At 41.9% G+C, this 20,278-nt stretch overlaps 1 protein-coding gene across 2 annotated transcripts in view; it reads right to left on the bottom strand.

The window, feature by feature from the left end:
• Positions 1-18,148, bottom strand: part of LOC144821545 (kyphoscoliosis peptidase-like) — a 153,965-nt gene extending 135,817 nt beyond the window's left edge. The window contains exons 1-2 of one of the 2 annotated variants that reach the window (XM_078678717.1): positions 18,088-18,148; positions 5,286-6,017 (exon numbers count right to left, since the gene is read on the bottom strand). In XM_078678717.1, coding sequence (XP_078534843.1) covers positions 5,286-6,002 — 717 coding nt within the window. In that variant the 5' untranslated portion in view covers positions 6,003-6,017; positions 18,088-18,148. Of the gene's footprint in view, positions 1-5,285; positions 6,018-11,697; positions 11,755-18,087 lie in introns of those variants that run through there. The other variant, XM_078678716.1, reaches the window with a different exon arrangement.
• Between the last annotated feature and the right edge of the window lie 2,130 nt (positions 18,149-20,278).

Below are 20,278 nucleotides of genomic sequence, written 5' to 3'. Positions count from 1 at the left end.
AACGCATACAGTGTAATTGCTCCTGCTTTGCGAGCAGTGGCAGGCACCAACCTGCCATGTGTGCAAAAATGGCTGAATGTTTTATTTCGTGATGTTCCCAACATAAAAAAGCATGTCATATATACTTATCCTGCCAGCCAGCAATGCACCTACTGAGAGGATTTTGTCTCAATTGAAGTTAACCTGCTCTGACACACAAAGCAGGTGTGATGTTGAGCTTGTTAAGGCAGAATTGCAGCTCCAGGTGAACATGAAACATTTTTTTGCAAATTTCTATCTGTTTTCTCTTAGGAAAAAAGAACTTCTGATGTGTGTTAGTTCAGAGAAAAAGTACAATTTCCAAACCCAGCAATAAATCTAATATTGCTACGGTCTGCGAGTCCATGTACTAGCAATCATATTATGGGGGCAAAATCATCTAACTGTCAATTACATACGTGGTCAGATTTTGCTTGGTGTGCTGTACTACATTTTAACCTAATATAAACTTATTTTGACTTGTACTTATGTTGGTTGTCTATTTACTTACTTATATACTATTGCACAAACAACTCTGATGTGTCTGTAATACTTACTTTCTGTCTTAAATTTTTGTCCTGAATTTTGACCTTCAGTACTGAATTTTCCTCCTGCATGTTTACCCTTTGTCCTCAGTGTTTACACTCACCATCCTGGATTTGCACCCTTTCCAGTTGGTCACCCTACTCTCACTCTTCAATAGTTCAAACCAGCCGCTGTAGGTAAGAGCGGTTGGGCGGTGGGACCAGGTGAGGAGGGATTTTGAGAGACGACCGTGAGGGAAAATTAAATAAATAATGAATTTCCCCTCACGGTCATCTCTAGAAATCCCCCTCACCTGGCCCCACTGTCCCACCGCTCTTAACTGCAGCAGCCGCGCCTGGTTCAAACAACAAGCTGTGAAAGCAACAAGTATTTTTCTAGGTCGAGCCTGGGCAGTGTATGCGCTGCTCTGTGAGTCATGCTGTATTGAGGTATGGCATAGAAGCTCCACCCATTTCCCGCCCATTATTTCAATTGATTCCTGTTACTGTCCTTTGGAAATCATTGCTTTTCATTTGTGAATAGCCTTAACAGTCCCTCCTTGGTCACGCCTGTCTGCAATTGTAACCTCCCATAACTACTGGACGTTTTACTTGTGTTGCTACATGGTCTGCTTTAACTTGTAGGTGAGCACAATTTTCTTTAATGATCTTTCCTATTCCATCCACGACGTTGCAGCATGCCGCCACCTTTTATATCATGTCATTTACTCATATATTTTTTCATTTCCAGCGTGGACCACTTTCACTTTAGCGGACGCGCTACTTTATTTATTTAGTTTACAACGCGGCCTGCTTTTACTTTAGCATCCGCGCTTATTTATTTATTTAATTCACAACACTGCCGTTTTCACAAAAGCTTTCTTTCTTTATTTTTATTACACTTTGTGCAAAAGCGGCTCATAGGCGCTTTCACTTTAATGTTTGCTGCACCCCTTTCTTTAGACGCTGCTCACAGTAACCTGAATACCGCAAGCAGCGTCGATAGAAAGGGGCGCAGCCACCATTAAAGTGGTCTTACATTTGCAAGAGTTTGAGCTATTAGCCTTAGAAATGACAATGCCTTATATATATGTGTTGCTGTGAAAAACACATATATTGAAAAAGCATTGTCATTTACAGTAGCTTAAAATCTCGCATTTGCGAGAACTATTGCATTGCAAATGCTCATTTTAATTGGCTGGGAAATGAAATGATTGCTAAACATAGGATGTCCTTTTTCTCTATCTGCGTTTGTTAACGTGATAAACATGCGTAGACTCTAATGGAACAAGAGAAACCAGGTTCCGGCGGCGAGGGGTAGGTGCTAGACGCTACTACACGGGATGATCAACCAGATGTTGGATGACTTTACCCGCTGTTATACCCGCCGGATACTGTTGTTGTCTGCCCAACACAGGTATCATGCAGGAAACACAATTTTTTCTGTATACATACTAAACTTGAATGTATTCTGAATAAAAGATACCAATCACTTTGACGTAGACAGGTGATTAGAATACTTAGTTTCACTTGTAGGTCCTAAAGAATCACTAGCCACTGCACCAGAGCGAGAAACATGACGACCAACTACAGCACACAATAAATTTGTGACTCGTGACTGGGGAGCATAATATAACAGTGAGTACTAGTTAGTTTGATTTTAACTGAAGTAGGGGACCTCCAGAATAAAGTCATTCTCGGTATTCCTAGATTTATTTTAAACCACTTAGACACGTCTACGCATCTCTGGCCCCCCACCCGCACTTCATCTAAACGGCTGTTGGATAAAAGAGTTCCGCCAAAGAGCCCCTCTTTGAGGTGTTGCCCGTTGGGTATTGAACCGCCGACCCAACGAGGAGCAAGCCCAGATGATGAAGCATGACACCTGAAAGGGTGTGTGAGGGCATTACATCCAACAAAATGGATGCCCAATCGTAGGACTCCACGAGACCCTACAACATCCCACACATTTAGAGTTTTGTACTTTCCTGATAATCTCTAGGAACAGCTCAGCCTTTTTGTTATTACAAGAGAAAACAGGCCAAAGCTTTCAGAGCTGCACTCCAAAAAAAATGGAATGTATTTTTTTTTTAAATGAAAATATATCTGCTGTGTTGTCTGTTCTCTTAACAAGAAGTGGCAACTCACACTAAGACTGGGTGAGGTGGTGTCCAGTATGTTCTTCTGTAGAACAGAATTGAGCTTCTGCATTTTTTAGAAGACACATTAATGGTTGTTCAGGATAACAGCGAGCTTGAGGTCACCGGCACCATAGCAGAATAATGCGATACAATGAAACGGGAATGCACTGTAGTTAAGAAAAATAAAAAAGACTTATACAATAACTGTGATGCTTCAAACACTGACCACATGTACCAGTAAATCGGTAGCGGGGGACAGTGACGGACAGTAATTTGAGTGGGTGGGTGGGCGGCTCATACACGCACACTTGCTGACTGACACTCATACATTCATACCAAAACACCCATTCGCAGCATGCACTCACAAATAAATTCATACATAAACACACAAAAAAGAACACTTACCTGGTTGCAGTGGTGATCTCGAGTGGCGCGACGGAAGGGACATCTCAGTGGTTACTAACCATTGGGACTGTCTCCTCCTCTCATTGGTTGACCTTGTTATGGGTCAGCCAATAGTAGGAGGCAGCAGCCTCTTACTGGTCACAGAGTGGGATGGGGTCAGTGAGACAGCTGACCTCACCCCACTCTGTGACAAGGGTCACTGTAGACACTTGGACGTGGGCCCTTCAGGCTTAAAGCTGAAGTGCCCATGTCCAAGACTCTCTGTGACGCTCCACCTCGTCATGACGGGGAAGCAGGCGGGCAACTAGAGCTAAATTTCGGGGGGGGGGCTGAAAAATATTTCGGGGGGGGGGCTAATTCTTCCACCCATAGACAGAGTGGCTGCAAGAAAGGGTGAACACATAACAAAAGCCTCTTTTAAAGACCTTTTAAGTACTCGGGTGCGGCTGCAATTAGATGCTCGCCAGCCCGCGAAACTGTCGCAGCCCGGGTGAGACACACGACGGGGGGGCTGAAGCCCCGTGAGCCCAATGGGTGTTGCGCGCCTGCGGGGAAGACCGCCAAGCACTTTGCCAGGCTGAGGAGGTCACGCCCATAGGGTTGTGACGTTTTCTGTCCCGCAAAGTTTAGCTCATGAGCTAGACGTCTCTGCATTAGGTACAACTACAGGGCATGGCTGCCTGGCCTGAACATGAAGAGTGTCTGTCAGGCTGACCTTTGCTCATCCTGACAGACAATCTTCATGTTTGGAGAAAGTCGGTGCGTAGGGGCCCTCCACCATTAAGAGCGGGCCAACGCTGGCAGGGAACCTCACGGGGTAGATGTTCATGCTGCTGCAGCAGCTCTAAAATGCAAATGTTGTCTTTCAAAGAATCTTAGTGCTACTATCAAAATTAAATCAATAATGCACAGAGGTAGATGGTGAAAGGGTTTTGGGGTCAGTGGAGTAATGCATGCACTACAGACATCTCTGTTTACGACATGATCACAGATGGAAATCCCCGAGGGTTCTGAGGTTGATAAAATGTGTATAATTAAGTTAGGTAACAATAAAGATGTATTATGTGCAATTACAAATCTATAAATCTATAAAAATATCTAAACAAATTACAACAACCAGAAACTACCTTTATTTTACTACATTGACAGAACAATTTACAAAAACTTGCTAAACATAATGACAAGGACAATCCTTTTGGCCTAGCACTTCCTCATACACAGCTAACAGGCTGCTCACTGCTGCTTGCAGTGACCCATATCCCTCACAAGCACTGTTACAGTGGGAATCTTATAATGAGGGTTTCCTATTCTTTGCTAAAAAGTATTCTAAAATTATGTACAGAAAGCCTCAATACATGACCATACAGAGGCAGCTATCTGTGAATGTTTAAATTTATTAATACTAAAAAATAGGTAAAAATATAGGGCCCGATTCACAAAACTAACTTAAGACAAAATCCTAAACTTACTAACATTTTCGTATTCACAGAAGGCACTTACTCATTTTGGTATTCACAGAAGACACTTACTCATTTCGGTATTCACAGAAGTGAGGAGTCCTAACTTTAGGACTCCTAAATGCCTTCTGTGAATACTGAAAGTCTTAAAGTTAGGATTTTTCTCAATTCAGTAGTAGTAAAGTTAGGACTCCTTATTTTAGGACTTCTAAATGACTTTTGTGAATACCGAAAGTCTTAAAAATAGGATTGTTTTCAATTTAGTAGTAGTAAAGTTAGGACTCCTAACTTTAGGACTCCTAAATACCTTCTGTGAATACCGAAAGTATTAAAATTAGGATTTTTCTCAGTTTATGAGTCCTAAAGTTAGGAGTCCTAACTTTATTTCTAATAAACAGAGAAAAATCCTAATTTAAGACTTTCGGTATTCACAGAAGGCATTTAGGAGTCCTAAAGTTAGGACTCCTAACTTCTGTGAATACCGAAATGAGTAAGTGCCTTCTGTGAATACCAAAATGAGTAAGTGCCTTCTGTGAATATCAAAATGGTAGTAAGTTTAGGATTTTGTCTTAACTTAATTCTGAGAATCGGGCCCATTGTTGTGGCACCCATGAGTACAGAAGCACTGTTAAAGTCAATAGCTCGGTGAGCAGCCAATCAAAACTATTTTTTAATTTCTGAAATCTAAAATATACTATGAAACACAATACTATCCTTTAGAGAACTTAAATAGGATTTACCTGTTTGCTTACTTCCAGCACTCGACTGTCTACATGCATGAATTCTTTTGCATCTGAGAAGAGCTTTTTTCTGGTCTTTCTCTGGTTTATTGCTGTCCTGTTTGGCTGTTGCTCCCCCGGCTCAGCCATAGTATGCGTCTGATTGCTCGTTCCAGGAATTGTGGACCCACCTTCAATTTTTGGTCTGTCACAGTCTACTTTTCCTTTTGACCAAGGCTTCTCAAATTGTTGCTTCTGCTGTTCTTCACCAGATTGACCGATGTGCCCAACCTTAGTTTGCCAAAACTGAAACGCCTTCTTCTTAGGTGTGTTTATACATCTCTCCGTTGTAGCTTTAGGTTCACCCAATTCTTTCGTTTTTTTAGGTAAGACGGCCCTTTTCTCAAGTTGTTTTTTCTGCTCATTTTCCAGGCAAGCAAGAGGCTGGTTTTTTTTAGGTGTTCGCCTATGCTGAGGTGGTGTGTTCCCATTGCACAAATCCAGGAACTTTATGTTTGTGTTGATTGTCATGCTGGAATCTCTGCTGGTGTGTACTGAGTTTAATTTGCATTTTGTGTTCTTAGATGTTGCGGTTGTCATACCTTTGTGGTGGTTGTTGTTGTTGATGTTTGATGTTATAGAACAACCTGAAAGTTCTTTCTCCAAATGGAATTTCTTCGACAATCTACTGTTACCGCCCATCTTCTCTTGTAACTCCTGCACTTCTACTGAAGGCATGAACAACTGTAAGGTCTAAAGAAAGACAAGCCAAACCATATATTTTATTAGATCTTATATTGCCTATCAACTCAATATTTCAGAGATTTGAAGAATCCAGATTTGATACATAATCAGAATGTCCTAGTCTCAAGTGGTTAACAAATCAGCATGTGACATGTTACACTCATGTTTACATTTGGTATGCAAATAAATATCACATTGAAAACAAGTAGTTAAGATATCTTTAGAGGGGATTCCAGGCCACTGTGTTACCCAGGTGTAGTTCAATGGTTGCAAGTATGTATTACATCAATATTGGAGAGCCATGAACCATAGTTAAGCTGAGACATTCATGCTGTTCTCAGTTTACCTTTCTACAAAGTGAAGGGTGTATTTTATTTCCTATAATTCATGACCATACTATTCCCCCTCCAAGCTCCCATTAACCATTGGTCTGTTGCTCATTATAAGGAAAAATATTTTGGGGCTGAAGGCAATATATAATAAACGAGGATTCTAAACTGACAAAATAAACAAATCATTGGGCAGCTTATAATTTCTGCAACCAAATAGTCTTAAAATGTCTGTCCATGGTTTAAAAATGTATAGGCAGGTAGACCCCTGCCCTCTGTATTGAACCCCAGCAGTACAATAAATACTCTGAAATTTGCTTTTCTCAATGTCCATTGGCTGTGGCAGTAGGTATTGTGAGGTCACAAATAAACTATATTAGAGCACTAGACTGCTGAAAGCTCAGCCGAAGACAATGGAAGAGCAGCAATCCAAAATCACTGGTATAGAACCGCTGATGTTAACATTACAATGTCCTAATTTGCAACCTCTCCCCTGCCTTGCTCGGATTATGCAGGACAATCAGAGAGGCAGAGGCTGTGGGTGATGGAGAGCAGCAAGCCTACCCTTTTTAGGTCTCACCTACGCTGCGTGCATGCGCTGCTTAGGAAAAAACCTTTAGTAATCGGCACATATTTGCGGGCAAAAACGTGCACGCGTTGCATTGCTTTGAATGGCAACGAGTGCACGTTTGGTGATTCCCTTGCGGGAGCGAGCTTTCAAACCATATGTTTGTAATTAACTCACTCGCTCCCGCAAGGGAAACAGGCCCAGCCTCCCTCCTCTCTCCCCTCCCCCTGCTCCCTCTCGTCAAACTTGTTTTGTTTTTTTATGACTGAGTGCGAATCCCGCGTCTCTTTTGTCTTGGCTGAAACGATAACTGCGGGTTGCTAAAGTACTTGTCTTCCTCTACTATGAGTTTATTCGAAGGACTTTGCAGAATACCTTCTTTTAAATGCCAGTTTTTATTGGTGTACTGTGTTTTCCCCCTTGTGATTTTCGGTACCATTCAATAAAATCACAGCAATAAGAAATAGCTGCTTTCTACGGAATGGCTAGACGGAGGAGTTTCTCTTTTTTTTCAAACCACGAAGGCTGTGCTTGCACTTTTTTTTTCTAAATAGGCAGATACTTGCACAGAGACCATGACTGATAGAACTTCCGGCAGCAAGGGGACCAAGGTGTGCCAAAGCGCAATAACTTTGCGTCAAAATAAACTATTGAATTTTATGCACATCGCGTTACAGTTTTCAAGACGGCAACTAAGCAGTTGACAGGCTTATCTATCACTGCTTATCGCTGCTTAAAATCATCCCCAGGGGCAGAAAGACGACAATATCCTGTGGAAAACTGGGGAGGGCTGACCCTGCTCCCTGACGGCACAGTCTGCAATTCCACAGATCACAGGCAGTTATGGGGAAGGGACAAATGGTTGTTATAAGGGTGTGGGACTTTTTTGCCACGAAAAACGTTTGAGTTCATACCCATTGCAGGTGCTCCCAACCCTGCCTCCCCAAGGTGCTGCGGTACTCACAGGGATCTCTGCCGTGGCCAAGATCATCTCTTCCTTCACCTCGTCTTCTTCCTCCATGCCGCTCCCACATGTGCAGGCGTTCACACACACCGGCTGCAGGGATTCCGTGGGAGGGGCTTGAGGCGGTGAGGAGCGGCCTTGCGCTGGGACTTACGCGATTCTTGTGATGTGGCGGTTGGGGTCTGAGTGGCTGGCATGGTAGAAGATGCACACCCTTCCTAGAATCTGGGATGGGGGCGGAACCGATGTACACTCACCCCAGCCCGAGCGGCTGAAATCCCTGCCCTCAGTGCCGGATCCGCAGGAAGGAAGAGTTGAGGTCTACTGCGTCACAGCCAAATCAACTGCACAATGTGCTGACACAGGGAGGGGGTAGCCCAACTAATGCCCACTTACAGCAACAGCATTGAAGGGCTGGTAGGCGGTGGGTGACCGGGGCTGGTTTATTGAAGGGATAAGGCTTCCAATGGTGTCTACAGGTGCCCAACCATAGACGCTTCACTTATCCAGTCTCTAGAGGACGCGGGCAGGTGTGGTTCTTCGCTTGCTAGCTCTAACGTTGCTCTGCGACCCCCCATCACCCAGGGATGCTAACTAACCTTCGATTAAGGAGGAGATTTATGACTGTATTCTGGGAATATTAGATACTTTGAGTACTGGAAAGAGAAATAATATATATGTGGGTTTTCTATTTGAAGAGGACGTTAGCACGTTTTACAGGGAGGTTCTGGACTTACTATATTTACACAGTTCAAGCAAGGAAAAGAAGTAGATGCATATGACTTGACTGAGTGCTGTTGATGCTTTAGGCACGTCTTTCTGTTATGTAGACTGCCTTGATACAGATGTAGTGCTTCTACTGTGGTTTTCAATCTTAAACACTATTGATGAACCGGGAGAGGTGTTAATCCTCTAAGGAGGTTGATGCTCCACAACTGGACTTGGTCAATATGAAAATTTAATATCAAATAACACCTTAGAATTAGACATAAAGCACATTAGGCTTCACAATGAAGACTGAAAACAATTCAAATGGAAACCATGAAGGTTTATTAAAAGTGTAAAGGCATTGCAGAAAGAACAAGCATTGGCATAGCCAATAGGTCTCGCTTTTGGGACCTTATAAGTATTTAGTTATGCAGCACAATATCCTTGGTGCAACAGCATCAACTGTTGCATGGCTAAACACTTATACGGTCCCAAAGGCAAGACCTATTGGCTATGCCAATGCTTGTTCTTCTTGGGTGGTTGACAGTGACAGTGGCACTATAGGAGGAAAGGTGGAGTGAGATAATTTATGGGAAGACAGATATTAGCAATATGCATAAACCTTTTATTTACCACTTCCAAGAAGCAACTTTTCAAAGAATCTCAAATAGAACACTAAACCACAAACAATTGAAAATAGAACGCCACAGTCCAATATTAGCCCGCTGTCAGCCATCTTCTTCCTCTTTTGTTTGCTGCTTCTGAGCAGGTAAGTATATTAAGCTGTAACTCGTATTTTTTTGTTTATTTAGAATTTTACATTTTATTCAGTTTAAGAGGATGTGATTTATAGGGACCAATCCAATTTATGGATTGGTTTGAGGTACACTATTTTTTGTGTTACTAGGTACGAATGCTTTTGATAAGTGGAAGTAAGTGTTTGAATGATTACCAAAAATCAGGAGTAATTACAATTATAGAGGAAACGTGTTATTTTATGTTATTTAATGTAAAAAATAAAGATAGTTACCTTTATTTAAAATGGTTTTTGTACTTTAGGCAAATGTGGCAGTTTAAGACGCAACAGTTGAAATGTGCGTCTCACATTTTCCCCAACTCGTGCTCAAATAAGAGCCATTTCTGTCCTAGTGTACTTCAGCCACAAGTAGATAAGCGGGCGGCTATCTTTGTTGTGAGCAAGCGCCTTTCTTTAATACACACCACATGTAATTTGTGAGGCCCTTTAGAGAGTATATTCATTGTTTTTTTCCACTGGGTACTTGGTAAATAAAGGCAAATATGTGCATAGTATTTAGTTTTGTGTATACTTAAGTACTTTCACATTTTAAAGAAAAGTCAAGGACTGTAAATTGTTTCACTGAATGTTTAGGTCAAGCATTCGAGACCTCTTATATATCCTTTATTTGTATACACTCAAAATATCGAGTTTTTAATATCGATTTGCATTAATATTGAATAAAAAATATAGAATGGACACACTATCGAATGGACAGAATATAGACTACAACAATATTGAATAGAATAGCAGTAATATCGAATTCAAAATATAGAATGGACAATATATCAAATGGACAGAATATAAACATCAAATATATCGGATGGACAGAATATAGACAACAAAAATATAGAATGGACAGAATATAGACAACAAAATTATAGAATGGTCAGAATATAGACAGCAAAAATATCGAATTTGAGGTAAGTAAGTTAATTTCAATTTTTTAATAATATCCAATTTGTTAAAGTGATTTTTTATGTTAGTATATGTTTGAAAAGTGTATATTTATTTTATAATTTATTTTAATTAATTAATTTTATGGTATTTAATTTTTGCGTAGTATAATTCTGTAGCGGGTTGTGGTTTATGGGGGAATAGGGTGGGAAGTAATTTAATTATAATTAATTAAATGTATTTATTGGCATTTATTTTGAATTAATTGTTAATTAATTGTTAATTGGTAAATAATTAAAATATAATTGGTGATTAATTTTAATTGATTGATTAATTGATAATTATGTAAATTGTATTAATTTATTTTCTGTAGCGGGTTGTGGGTTTATAGGGGAATAGGGTGGGAAGTAATTTAATTATAATTAATTGAAAAACATTATTAATTTATTGGTATTTATTTTGAATGAATTGTTATTTAAATTTTTAATTGGTAACTAATTTAAATATAATTGGTAATTAATTTTAATTAATTGATTAATTGATAATTATGTTTATTTTATTAATTTATTTTCTGTTGTGTGTTTATAGGGGAATAGGGTGGGAAGTAATTTAATTGTAATTATTTAAATATTTTAATTTATTTATTGGTTTTTTGTTGTTCTAATTTTTCATTATTTTTTAATTGTTAATTAATTAATTGTTAATTGGTAAATAATTTGTATTAATAGGTAATAATTTTTAATAATTAATTTGTCTTTGTATTTTTAATTGATTAATTATTATATTATATAAAATTGTTAATTACTTTTAATTAATTTTTAATTGGTATTAATATTTAATTTATTTTTATTTATATATGAAGTATTTACTTCCCCTACTGTTGCACTCTTTGGAGTGGGAATAGTAAATTTTACCCTGCCGCTATCCAACGTTTTCCTTACTGTTGCACTCTCTGGAGTTGGAATAGTAATTTTTACTTGTAGCTTCATAACCATTGGTTATAATTGAAGCACCCTCATAAACGCTATGATCTTTAATGCGGTGTATATCTGTTATCCGCCCATTATCAGCATTATGGCATAGTCATCGGGTGTTCAATATTGTGCTATATGCCAGCCTCAACCCAAGGCAACCTCTGGTCTGGGTAGCAGTGTCTAGAAATTGGAGGATTCTCCCAGAGAGAAGGTGCAAAAAAAGGTGAAAAAATTATTTTTCTTTACATAAAAAACATGGCCTCTCCGAACAGAATTTTTTTTAACATAAAAGGAGAGGTGGTGTTAGTTAAAATAAATGTCGATATGATAGTGAATCAAGTTACTGGATCCCCTCATATCTATTGCAAGAAGGTCGACATGTTTCTGCTCTTTGGGCCCAGCCGGGTCTTAAGAGCATTCGCCAGGACACACAAAACATATAAGTACTCACACCATTTGTGTAGTTGTCAAAAGTGTCAGAATTCTTAACACTCGATTGAAAGGCAATGAATTCCTAAAAGTAGAAAAACAGATAGACAAACATACAAATTATGCATGTAGCCATTTTACCATATAGCACTGTCAAGATACTCTGGTTTCAGAGGGAAAAACAAACAAATAACAGTTCTAATTCGTTTTGTTCTACTTTGAATATAACGGTGAACTTTTCTTGCAATGCCATGGTACCACCATGGGCAGTGCCTTTGCCCCTTCAGTAGCTGGACTCTATGTGAGCCAATTTGAGAGCCAGTTTGTACTTAGTGACAGCAATCCATACGTTTCCAGTATTTTATACTGGAAACGTTATATTGATGAAATTTTACTCATTTGGCAGGTTGACAAAGATCTGAACCTTTTTATCGAGTGGCTTAATGGCAGCGACCGTTGGTTAAAATTCCCTTTCACTTCCAACAACAAGCAAATAGACTTCCTGGATCTGACCATCTTCAGTGAAAATGGCATACTGGAGTCAAAGACCTATACAAAACCAACTGCTAAGAACAGCCTCTTGTCCTATAAGAGTTATCACCCCAAACCTTTACCGGATAATCTCCCCTACAGTCAATTTCTGAGACTGAAACGTAACTGTAGTAAGAACAGTGATTACTCTGAACAAGCACGTGAACTCAGCCAGAAACTTACGGCTAGAGATTATACAGCCTCCACTATCTCAAAATGCCGAAAACGGGCGAAACACCAACCCAGAGAGTGCCTCCTACAAACCATTTATTTTAACTAACACCACCTCTCCTTTTATATGAAAAAAAATTCTGTTCGTAGAGGCCTTGTTTTTTATGTAAAGAAAAATTATTTTTTCACCTTTTTTTGCACCTTCTCTCTGGGAGAATCCTCCAATTTCTAGACACTGCTCTCCAGACCAGAGGTTGCCTCGGGTTGAGGCTGGCATATAGCACAATATTGAACACCCGATGACTATGCCATAACGCTGATAATGGGCGGATAACAGATATCCACCGCATTAAAGATCATAACGTTTATGAGGGTGCTTCAATTATAACCAATGGTTATGAAGCTACAAGTGTCCATTCTACATTTTGATCAATCTGACTATTGTAATGGGGATTTGAATGGACCCCTTTCCCTCCTCCCTATTGATTAATTAACCTAGTAATTTTTACCCCTACGCTATCCAACGCTTTCACTACTGTTTCACTCTGGAGTGGGAATAGTAATTTTTACCCCTACGCTATCCAACGCTTTCCCTACTGTTGCACACTCTGGAGTGGGAATAGTAATTTTTACTCCTACGCTATCCAACGCTTTCCCTACTGTTGCACTTACTGGAGTGGTAATAGTAAAGTTTACCCTTTCCGCTATCCTACGGTAAAAATATTGTGAATATTTTATTAATATTACGTTAATATATATATATATATATATGTATTAACAAATCAATGTGTATGTTTTTTTTACCTACATTAATTATTTATTAATTTTAAGGTTATTTAAGTATTTTAAGTATGTTTAAGTTAATTATATATATTATTTCATTAATTTTTAATTAATTTAAAGCATTTTAAAAAATTCGATATTTTGACTATATTTTTTACATCGATATTTTTGATTCAATATTTTTGTGCTTACCTGTTTGGAGACAGGAGGTCGATATTTTGGTATTCTATATTTTTGCCTCGATATTTTTGTAATTCGACATTCTTGACGTCGATATTGTTTCAGTGATCCATACTTTAGTATATACTTATATGTGTATGTCCTTTGTGGGCTCTGGAGATCAGCCCTAGGACTTATCTGCTTCCGCTTAGGGACTTTTTTTTTACTGTTCAACTGCTTCTATCTAACTGTCTTGATAGAAAACGACCAGTAGAGGTCAGTAACATACCAGAATTGCTTTCTGGTTGTTCAACTGCCTCTATTTAACTGTCTTGATAGAAAACGACCTGTAGAGGTCAGTAAAATACCAAAATTGCTTTCTGCTGAGGGACTTTCTTTTTTTTTTTTTTTCTGGCAACTGCTTCTATTTAACTTTCTTGTTTTTGTTCTGTTGCTGAGTGAAATGTTTCTAGTCTAAAGCACCTCCATGACCTTGGACTGCTCGGCCTCGCTACGCTGAGAGTCAAACGCTAAAAGTTGTACATGGTCCCCAGTGTAAGGGTCTGCAGCAAAAGCGAAAGATACAATCGATGCCCAGTCACTATTGCCATGGGATCTCCAAGAAGCATTTTTCGTTCCATCCCATGGACATGTTCAATAGTCCTTGTGCTGTAATTTTAATTGTATTTATATAGCGTTTAGTACGACTGACAAGGCATCAAAGCACTTTTCGACGAGTAGCACACTATTCCAGAACGCAAAAAGGATTATTGGTGAATTAGTAGAGGGAAATAGAAAAAGTAATTTGGGCGGTGGAAATGTGAGTCTGGTATTTGGATTAAAAATGGATAGTGGAGGGATGGAAGAGGGAACGGTTTGCATTTATATAGCGCTTGGTACCACTGATGAGGCGTGAAAGCGCTTTTCAGCGAATAGCACACTGCTCCGGAACCCAAGCAGGATGAGTGGTCACTTAGTATAGGAAAATATGAAATTCATTTGAGGGTGGAAATGTGAGTGTGTTAGTTGGATTGTGGCGGGATAGAAGAGGGGAGGGTCTAGAAAGTGTTTGAGATCAGAGCGGCAGGAGAAGTTTTGGATGGGTAGAAGGGAGGGGGGAAGTGTCGGAGGGAAGGGTTTAGAGAGGCTGGAAATCTGAATGGCAAAAGAGGTTTCAGATGATGCACGGATGCATAGAGGAGGGAAGAGTCTAGAAAGGGTTATTTTGGGGCTCATAGTAGTAGACAGGGGTTTGGGATGAGCCAGAGAGTGGCGGTAGAGGATATATTGAGAGAGGTATGGGGGAGATATAGGGTAGTGCATTAAAGATGCTGAATTAGAAGTAAAGTAATAAAGACGCATACGTACATGGAAGGTATATATGTATAAGTAAGGTAATACATCTAGATTTGAGTTGTGAAGACTTCTGCTCACAACATGTGCCTTTATTTCATTCTTTGAGAGGCGCTGTGGGGTATAAACCAATGGGCGCAGCATGGTGACGCAAGTATTGTTTTACAGCTAGGTAAGTACTCCTACGTATACGTACACAGGTAGCATAAATTTGTGCTTTAGAATGTGGCATTCATATACAAAGCGTCTTCAGAAACCCTGCCCGGTCAGGGCGGAGGGGGAGAATGAATTGATCTTAAATGAAAAGAAAAATCTTTGTTTGTATTTTTCAATCAAAAGAAAGAATTATGCAGCACATTGTAGGATAATGTATTTATGCAGGAGGTTTCCAAACTACTGCATGCTGCCTTTCAGTTACTGTAGAGAGGGATGTATGACATTACGACGCATGCTTTTACATCGCATGCCTTTACAACGCGGTTTTTACAACGCAAACCTTTACAACGCATAGCGCTTTGGGGCGCTGGATAGTGAATAGTTGAATTTACTATTCCAACTCCAGTTCCCGTGGACACTAGGGAAGGTGTTGGACAGTAATTTAAACGTATTCCCTATCCTAGAGCGCCCCCCAGCGCAATGCGTTGTAGTGGTTTGCCTTGTAAAAGTTGCGTCGTAAAGGCACTGCGTGGTAAAAGTTGCGTTGTAAAGGATGTTTCCCGTAGAGAGTAAATACAGCACAATAACTGGAGGGAACGAGAGAGCAAACTACACTTCTTAGAAGACTTCTACCCTCAATGTGGCAGGCCAAGTAGCATCCAATCAGGTGCTCTGTGACATCCCTGTCATCTTGAAGATGTCTGAGATGTTTTTAATAACACATGAGTTCAGTTCGTTGCTCTCCAAAGTTCCCCTGTGCAACTATCTTGCTACTCCTCCATCTACAGTTGCTTTTTATATTGTATTTCATAAGACACGTTTATAGTTTTTACCCTTTGCACATCACAAGCGTTGCTATTGCTCAATTTAATTCTAATTGCAAACACAACAGTGATGGACAGAATGTGGATCAATGTCACACATTCACCCCAGTCCAAAGATCTGGGCCTAAATCCATCGTTTTTCCACTCCACACCACCCTGGGTTAGACAATGGCGATATGCAAATCAGCGCTGACCCTGTGCCCCATGGGAACAGTCCAGTCCGAACTACAAAAGCCATGTCCTTCCCAGAACGGAATCAAGCATCCGAGGACCGGCCCGGTTTCGAGGTAACACCTCTCATCAGCCCGGCTAGCTTGACTCCAGTGGTGTGGAGTGCCTGGGACTCACGTCTGAGCATCCCCAGTACACTTAGAGCGGTAATTGCAAACACAACAGTGATGGACAGAATGTGGATCAATGTCACACATTCACCCCAGTCCAAAGATCTGGGCCTAAATCCATCGTTTTTCCACTCCACACCACCCTGGGTTAGACAATGGCGATATGCAAATCAGCGCTGACCCTGTGCCCCATGGGAACAGTCCAGTCCGAACTACAAAAGCCATGTCCTTCCCAGAACGGAATCAAGCATCCGAGGACCGGCCCGGTTTCGAGGTAACACCTCTCATCAGCCCAGCTAGCTTGACTCCAGTGGTGTGGAGTGCCTGGGACTCACGTCTGAGCATCCCCAGTACACTTAGAGCGGTAATTGCAAACACAACAGTGATGGACAGAATGTGGATCAATGTCACACATTCACCCCAGTCCAAAGATCTGGGCCTAAATCCATCGTTTTTCCACTCCAATTTTTCAATTTAATTCTAGTCAATTCACCAGCCTCAGAAGGATGGAAGGTAGAATAGGCTCTGCTGGCTTCAGACTTGGCCCTGTATAGCACTGCATAGCTCAGGGTTTAACTCACTGAGCCATCCTGCCGGATCTGTTTACACTCTCTACGGGCCCTAAGGACACCCTGCAGTCTCTCTATGCCCACCACCTGTATCCTACCTCCAGGACAGGACCACTCCCATTTCGACTCCCTGTCTTTGAGAGCATTCCGGACATGAAAGATGGCTCAGTGAGTTATGACCTCCCTGCTGACATCTGTTAACATTCAGACCACAAGATCAAATCCTGGTCTGGCCGAGCTAGCCTTTCATCCTCCTGAGGTCATTAAATCCAAGAGCACAGCATTAAAGCAGGGAGTAGTGGGGACGATTTAATGACAGGGTTCCCCCGTATTTACTGAAGTCCACAGAGCCGACATTAGTTCATGAGCCACACATGAAACTGGCTCATGGACTGCTGCGTCCATTCCAGTGACCTATGTTCGACTCATGGGTACAGGTGTGAATCCCGGCGCAGCCATTCAGCCTTTCATCCTTGCGAGGTCGACAAACATTTTAGTTTTAGTACACAACAGGTGCAATAAACACCTCACTCGTAGCGGGTTAGCCCCAGGTGTATTGACTCTCGTTAAGTGTGGCCAGCTCTTTCCAACCCTTGCACCAACTACTGTTTGCCCTGAGATTGGAGTTACACGTTTTGTGGTAATTACTACATGCCTCGCAATTTTCCCCAAGTTAAATTTCACTTCACCAGAGGTAAAGACCCAATAAAAAGCGGCACGTCTGGATTTTGATGCGCACCTAAAGTTAGGTACAACTTGTAATAGATGATGGGTTAAGGGACGTTTTAAAATTCTGATCCCCTGGTGTCTGACTTTAAAAGAGGCACCACCAATCAGGCCACTCAAAATCAAACCAAAATGTCCAGTTTGTAGCATAATCGGATTACCAGAAATACTTCACGTCTGCACGGGACTCTAAATGCCCGGCATGGCCTAGATTTGCCGAGGACCGTGGGCCCTTGCGTGGCTCTGCACCTATCCTGCGCCACTGGGATGTTTAATGGTAAATAAATTGATTGAGAGTTTTACGTTGCTTTTCGCCGTTTTGCGCCACACGGTCGTCTAAATAGCACCCACACGGTGTTTAATTTGTTAAAGAAAGAGTGCCAAGCCCAGGGCCGGTGCAATTAAACACTGGTGCGCACAGTAGCAGGGCAGATAGTCTGAAATCCACCCAGACCTATTTGATCCACACCCAGACACTACCTGCCCCTATATTGCAGGTTTCTGCACCCTCTTTTCTGACGGATTTTCCGTCCTTTTCTTGCTCGTCATTCCAATTTGTACGTTTTTCCATCTTTCCCTCCCGGAAAATGATTAATGAGAAAAAATAAATGCCGGTGCCCAAAATTAAGTCCTGCAACCCCCCGGCTCAAATTAAGCACAGCGGGCTCCACGTTATTTACATTTCGTTAGCGCCAGTGTCTGGGGAGGCCAAGCTGCATGATTGTTTGGTTACAAAATATTGCAACAGGTCTAAAAAAAAAATGTTTTAAAAACTATTCAGATTGAAAGTGCGTGCCCCACCTTTTCATCCTTGGCCTGTGCTGCAGCCGCCTCCTGCGCCCCGGGGAGTCAGACACTTGCCAGCCTGTTTCTTGTCTTCTCCTGTCAGATACCTTCTGACAGTGGTGAGTTTTTGGATACCGAGGCAATAGCCTCATTACTCCATATTCGTTTGGAATTTTGTAGTCGCTGTTTAGGTTGTCTTATTGGTGTGTGACGCTTTGTCACAGTTGAGGTTGCATCACATGGTCAGCTCAGTGATGGGCCGCGGGTAGCGGTCAGTAGTGTTTGCAGAATTGTCAGCATGTTTCCTTCGAGAGTCTCGTCTTTGTCCGTGTAGATCCTTCTGTTAGTGTTGAGGTTTGGGTGCCTGCCGCGGCTAATGCCAGCCGGCAGTGAGCGGGTTTTAGGTGCTTGCCGAGGCTGTTATGCCATCAGGGCAGCGGTGAGTTTTGCGTATCTGCCGGCGTTTGCCTTCAGGCAGTAATGAGTTTTTGGATGCTGCGTTGCTGTTTCAGCTTCGCAAGGTTAGCGCTTCAATGGGACGCGGATAGCGGTCAAATGGGTTTGTAGCGATATCTGCAAGTTTCCGGATCAGTGGGTTTTCTTTTTGATCCAGTCCTTTGTAGAATGTCCTGTTGAGTTTGAGGAGATGGTCGTCCAGCATCTCGATGCCTAGGTCTCTGTGGAGGTCTGCTGTTCGTGTGAACATGGGAGCACCTGCTGCAATCCGTAAGGCCTTGCTCTGAAGTATTTGTAGGTCCTTCCGCAGCTGTGGGCGGCAGCCACTCCAAACTGGTGAAGCGTATGTCATAGTTGGTCGAATTATTGCGGTGATTACTCGCACCTTGCTCTGCATGGGCATCGACTTAGACTTCAGGAGTGGGTATAATGCAGCCAGTTTGGATGCTGCTTTCTGGCAGGTCTTCTCTATGTGGTTTCTCCAGCTGAGTTTAGAGTCCAGAGTCACCCCCAGGTAGGAGCTGCTGTTTTCCCATTTGACCTCATCCCCATTGAGGAGGATCTGTGGGTGTTTCCTGTTCAGCTTCCTGGTAAATAAGGTTGCTGTGGTTTTGCTTGTGTTCAGGGTGATCTGCCAGTCGCTGTACCATTCGGAGAGTCTGCAAAGCGATGCCTCCAGGTTCTTCGCCACTTCTTTGTCACTGAAGGATTGGGAGATGACTGCAACATCATCCGCGTAAAGGGCAAGATCAGTCTTCTTTAGGTCAGTGGGTATGTCGTTTGTGAATATGTTGAAGAGGAATGGTCCTAGGATTGACCCCTGAGGCACTCCAGCTAGAATTGGGCGCGGTGATGAACATTCTTCTCGCACCGCCACGTGAAAGGTCCGTTCTGTCAGGTAGCTGGTCAGCAACTTGACCAGGTAGCTGGGAAACTTGAGCTTGATAAGTTTGTAGAGCAGGCCCTCATGCCATACTCGGTCAAATGCTTTGGCTACATCCAGAAAGACTACTCCAGTAGACTTGTTGATGTTGAATCCGTGGCTGATGATGTCCACCACTCTGAGGAGTTGGTGATTTGTTGAGTGGTCTTTCCGGAACCCAAACTGTTCTTTGGCAAGTAGGTTGTTGCTTGTCGCGAAGTCAACGAGACGGGCAAGGATAACTTTTTCGAAGAGTTTTGATAGGCCAGATAGCAGACTTATGGGGCGGTAGTTTGCAGGGTCTCGCAGTGGTTTCCCAGCCTTGGGGAATACGACGACTCTTGCTTCTTTCCAGGCGTTTGGGAAATACTGGTGCTGCATGCACGCGTTAAATATCTCAGCAAGGTGATCCACTGCGTTATCTGGGAGCATCTTGATGGCTTGGTTGACTATTCCGTCCTTCCCTGGTGCCTTGCCGTTTTTCAGTGTTTTTGCCAGGGCCAGTAATTCGCCCATTGAGCATTCCTCAATGTGTGCAGTTTCTGTTTCCGGTGGGTGCTCCTGGTGATGCATGGCGACCTCTTGCTCAACTTCTGTTGCCAGTTTGCTTGCCTGGTTGGGCCTGAAGGATTCCTCCAGCGTGTCAGCGAAGACCTCAGCCTTATCCCTGTTGCTGCATGCCAGGTGAGTCTTCCCTTGGATCGGTGGGTTTGGTTCCTTCTTCCCAGTCAGGCGTCGGGTCATTCTCCAGAGAGAGTTGTCTGAGTCCTTTAGGTTAGCTGTAGCTGCTTCCCATTTTTCACCTCTGTGCTGGCTTATTTGTATCTT

This window comes from Lissotriton helveticus, chromosome 2_2 (genome assembly GCF_964261635.1).
Source record: "Lissotriton helveticus chromosome 2_2, aLisHel1.1, whole genome shotgun sequence".
Classification (NCBI taxonomy): Eukaryota; Metazoa; Chordata; class Amphibia; order Caudata; family Salamandridae; genus Lissotriton; species Lissotriton helveticus.
This window is presented reverse-complemented; position numbering and strand designations above follow the sequence as displayed.